Genomic DNA, 2,421 nt, shown 5'->3' on the forward strand with positions numbered 1-2,421 from the left:
TCACAGCTCACAGCTCACAGCAACCTCCAACTCTTGGGCTTAAGTGATTCTCTTACCTCAGAACCCCAAATAGCTGGAACTACAGGTACCTGCCACAGTGCCCAGCTATTTTTTTTGTTGTTGTTGTTACAGTTGTCATTGTTGTTTAGCTGGCCCGAACTGGGTTTGAACCCACCACCCTCAGTGTATGTGGCCAGTGCCCCACTCACTGAGCTATAGATGGTACCAGTTTTTCTATTTTTAGTAGAGATGAGGGTCTCTTTTTGCTCAGGCTGGTCTCAGAATTCTGAGCCCAAGCAATCCACCTGCCTCCGCCACCCAAAGTGCTAGGATTACAGGTGTGAGCCACCATGCCAGGGCTTTTAAAAAAAATTTTTAACTTTAGGGCGGTGCCTGTGGCTCAGTGAGTAGGTTGCTGGCCCCATATACTGAGGGTGGTGGATTCAAACCCAGCCCCAGCTGAACTGCAACCAAAAAATAGCTGGGCGTTGTGGCAGGCGCCTGTAGTCCCAGCTACTCGGGAGGCTGAGGCAAGAGAATTAAGCCTGAGGCTTAAGCCCAGGAGTTGGAGGTTGCTGTGAGCTGTGTGACACCATGGCACTCTACCAAGGGCAACAAAGTGAGACTCTCTCTACCAAAAAAAAAAAAAAAATTAACTTTAGATATAGTTGGGCCTGTAAGATAGTCTATATTCTAAAAGAATTAGGAACATAAGAGTTATTGACATTAATGCTAATTGTGAGATCCTAGAGTTATTAAAATTAGTCTTTGTCTTTTTAGGTAACCTTCCTTGAAGAAGTTACTGAGTATTATATAAGTGGTGATGAGGATCGCAAAGGACCATGGGAAGAATTTGCAAGGGATGGATGCAGGTTCCAGAAACGAATTCAAGAAACAGAAGATGCTATTGGATATTGCTTGACATTTGAGCACAGAGAAAGAGTATATAATAGACTCCAGGGAACATGCTTCAAAGGACTTCACGTTTTTGAGCAATGTTAAGATGAGTTACATATGACAGCCTGTTGCCCTAACATACATTACCTCTTATTGAGAGGTTTCTTTTAAAAACAAAATTGGCAGCTGTCTTTTGACCTGTTTTTAGAGGAAGTGTAACTTGGATCCCGTGATTTGATTTTTTTTTTTTTTTTTTTGGGCAACATATCCCACTTAGAAACATTCAGGTTTAAAGTCATTCCTGATGATGAAGAGATTGGGGGTTTTTTTGTTGTTTTTTTTTGGGCTAGGGCTGGGTTTGAAACCACCACCTCTGGCATATGGGGTCGGCGCCCTACTCCTTTGAGCCACAGGTGCCACCCTTTATTGTTGGTTTTAAATGACCTTTGCTTGTTTAGAGTTGTCCTTTTGCACTTTCAAAACTTAAATTGTCTTGGAAAATAATATTTATAGGGCCTAAAGCCCATTTCAGTTTTAGTTTAAGTTACATAATGCTGTCTGAAAACTTTGTGCTCTTTCTTGTTTGAAATCAGTGTGCTTCTATGTTTCTCTATATTTTTTAATTTCTGTGATTAGGCCTAGCTCTCTTATGTTTAAAAAAATAATCTTATATATGCTACTAACTTAAAGTACATTATCTTGTGTCACTTATTTTTCCTTGTAAAAATGGATTTGGTTAAAAATGTGTGGTAGATTTTTATTAGGTTCTACCTAAGATGTTTCTGTGGATTGCCACAAAAATCTTGGCTACGTTGGGAAAGCTGTATCTGTCTGCCAAATATTAACACCTAACATATTCAATTTCTGTGCAAATTGTTCTTTGGAGATGGTTCTGTATATGTTGTGGTTCCGCGTTGAATGTGTTTCTTTGTACCTTATAACAGGTACAAATTGTAAAACACTCTAGAAAGTACTAATTGTATCATAGGCATTTATTTTTTAAACAAAAGCCTAGTGTTTTCCTAGGAGGATGTCAGGAGACATCTCAGAGTAATTTGGTTTTGTTGTGTATGCTCTCAACATAAAACCAGTGTTATTAATACCAAGCCTCAGCACTGTCACTTTTAAAACCTGTCAGGATGACACTGTAAACTTGAAATGGGCAGTTCTAAATTTTCAAGCTGAAATGTAAAATATAAACTTCAACAATATCTGGATTTATTGTATTCTAATTTAATAATAAGAGAGGTAATGTCAAGGCCCATACTGTCAGAAAGAATAGAATTACAGATTCAGCAATTAGGAAGTCTACTTTTTTTGAATTGAAGTCTTTGCATTGACTAGTCATGCTTGATTTATTTAATTAGCTTTATGAGGTGTGCATCTGGTTGGCTGAGGGATTCTTAACCAACTCTTTAATAGTTTGTTTTTTTTCCAGGTGCCTCGTGTCACAGGTAATGGAGAACATAAGCAGAATATTTTGAGCTTATTTCACTGTGGGGATTAATTTTTCAACAGAAGTGC

At 38.5% G+C, this 2,421-nt stretch overlaps 1 protein-coding gene across 3 annotated transcripts in view; it reads left to right on the forward strand.

Annotated features, from left to right (window-relative positions):
• PPP1R15B (protein phosphatase 1 regulatory subunit 15B) overlaps window positions 1-2,110 on the forward strand; it is an 8,896-nt gene extending 6,786 nt beyond the window's left edge. For 2 of the 3 annotated variants that reach the window (XM_003792240.3, XM_023514602.1), the window contains exon 2: window positions 781-2,110. In XM_003792240.3, coding sequence (XP_003792288.1) covers window positions 781-1,002 — 222 coding nt within the window. In that variant the 3' untranslated portion in view covers window positions 1,003-2,110. The remainder of the gene's footprint in view (window positions 1-780) is intronic. The other variant, XM_012806592.2, reaches the window with a different exon arrangement.
• The last annotated feature ends 311 nt before the right edge of the window (window positions 2,111-2,421 follow it).

Source organism: Otolemur garnettii, unplaced genomic scaffold (genome assembly GCF_000181295.1).
Source record: "Otolemur garnettii isolate 467f Iridium unplaced genomic scaffold, OtoGar3 scaffold00055, whole genome shotgun sequence".
NCBI lineage: Eukaryota > Metazoa > Chordata > Mammalia > Primates > Galagidae > Otolemur > Otolemur garnettii.